Source organism: Cystoisospora suis (assembly GCF_002600585.1).
Source record: "Cystoisospora suis strain Wien I chromosome Unknown contig_2975, whole genome shotgun sequence".
Classification (NCBI taxonomy): Eukaryota; Apicomplexa; class Conoidasida; order Eucoccidiorida; family Sarcocystidae; genus Cystoisospora; species Cystoisospora suis.
Window position 1 is genome coordinate 3,226 of NW_027155770.1, and position 1,831 is coordinate 5,056.

The 1,831-nt window shown below is 40.7% G+C and overlaps 1 protein-coding gene across 1 annotated transcript in view; it reads left to right on the plus strand.

Annotated features, from left to right (window-relative positions):
* CSUI_005974 (cap-gly domain-containing protein) overlaps positions 1 to 1,831 on the plus strand; it is a 5,529-nt gene that overhangs the window by 3,222 nt on the left and 476 nt on the right. The window contains exon 4 of the mRNA XM_068066139.1: positions 926 to 1,831. This exon is cut by the window's right edge and continues 476 nt beyond it. Coding sequence (XP_067921878.1) covers positions 926 to 1,081 — 156 coding nt within the window. The 3' untranslated portion in view covers positions 1,082 to 1,831. The remainder of the gene's footprint in view (positions 1 to 925) is intronic.

Below are 1,831 nucleotides of genomic sequence, written 5' to 3' on the forward strand. Positions count from 1 at the left end.
AGATAGATAGATCGAAGATAGATGGATGCGCAGCTCTACATTCATCCGTAAACGTATCTACCTGTCCGTCTCTACTCTTCACTGTCTAGTGATCCTTCAAAGTCCTTCGCTCGACCGTCTGCCTCTTCCCTTCTATCTCTCTATCTACCTATCTATCTCTGGCTTATCAATCATGTATTTCATGTATGATGTAAAAGTGCATCCGTCATATGTAAATCTCTTATCTTATTTCTGTTTTCTCTACTCAAAGCGTAACTAGCCAGCCCGCCAGCTAGCTAGCTGTGAGATGGGTATGTCAATTTCGTCTGTTGAAGTCAAGAGAATCTCTCGAGTCTCGTTGTAGTCTTTTCTTTGCGCGAATGATAGCTCGTCAGATCGTGAAAGCTAAGGCGTACGAATAAGAGTCTCCCTTCTACCCAACCTGTCTAACCATCTTTCTATCTGTGTATCGACCTATCTAGATTTATACCTCTATCTTCAATCAATCTGTAAAAACTTGTCTATCTATGTATATCTTTGTCCGGTCTTGATACTTTTAACGAACATCCTCTTCTTCTTTTTCTTCTTTCCTTCGCGTTTCTTCTCTCTCAAGATGAATGAACTCCGAGATTGGAAACCCATTCATATGAACAAACCAGAAGAAATTTTCTTCTCTCCTTCTTCTCTTTTTGCCTCTTCTTGCTCTTTTCATCCACTTCCTTTATGTGTCTGTCTCTGTGTGGATGTCTGTCTGTATTGATGCATCTCCCAATCTATATCTCTGTATGTATTCTATCGTCTTTCATTCATTCTTCAACCAAACCTGAAGTGACAAAGAGAAGGTCATTCAATTCACGACCTCTTCTTTCTTTCTTTATTTCTTGTTCTCTCCACCTAACTGTCCCTCTCTTCGCGTCGATTGTCTGCGTCGATTGTGTCTCTTCAGATGATGCCCATAAGTATTCCTCTGGATGACGATTTTGCTTCTCTCGATTTCTTCGGCTTTTCTCAAGATGGAACTTCCGTTGTTCGAGTGCAAGGTCTAGAGGGGGATAATGATGCTGATAATGGCAATGCCCATCAACAAGAATACAACCAATAAGGCCTCACGTCGCCCCTAACTTCTCCCCCCCTCGCTAGCTAGCTAGCTAGCGACGTTGCTAGTTCTCTGGCTTATTGTCTTTTTGTCTTGTTTTTGTCTCGTTGGTGCTTGTCTTTGTGTATGCCTTTTTATGAAGGAAGGAGAGGATGATGAATGGATGCGCTATGATAGAAAGACTTTCGCAGAAAGAAAAGAGAAATATCTGTAGGAAGAAGAAAGGAGAGAGGAAGAAAATGAAAACGAATTTGGAATTTGTATGTAAGACAATAGGAAAGAGAATTAAGATCGAATGTGTTTTAGCCTCTTCGGAAAAGAGATGGAGGTGAGGCGGAAGGTAGATTGATGAGTGACTTCCGGGTGTACATACAGCTCTTATTGGCAAGGAAGAAGGGAGAGACGAAAACATTTTAACGAAAGGACGAGAAAGAGAGAGAGATGCTGAGGAGACAAGGGAGATTAGTTGTTTATGGTAACAATCGATTCATGGAGAATCAATCGATGTATGGGCTCTGTCTTCTCAAGCTTTGTTTATAACTGAGGACGAGTGGAGGAGGTGTATTTCATGATCTTGTGAAGAATGAAAAAAGCCAAAGAAGAGAGCGCCTCCTCCCTCTCTTTCTTTCTTTCTTTTCTTCTCTTTCCATTCTTCCCTCCTTTAGTTCTTTCTTTCTTTTTTAGACTTTCTTCTTCTTCTTGTCAGGCGACTTTCAAGTATCTTCAAGAATGAATTTCTTTTCTTTTTCTTTCTCT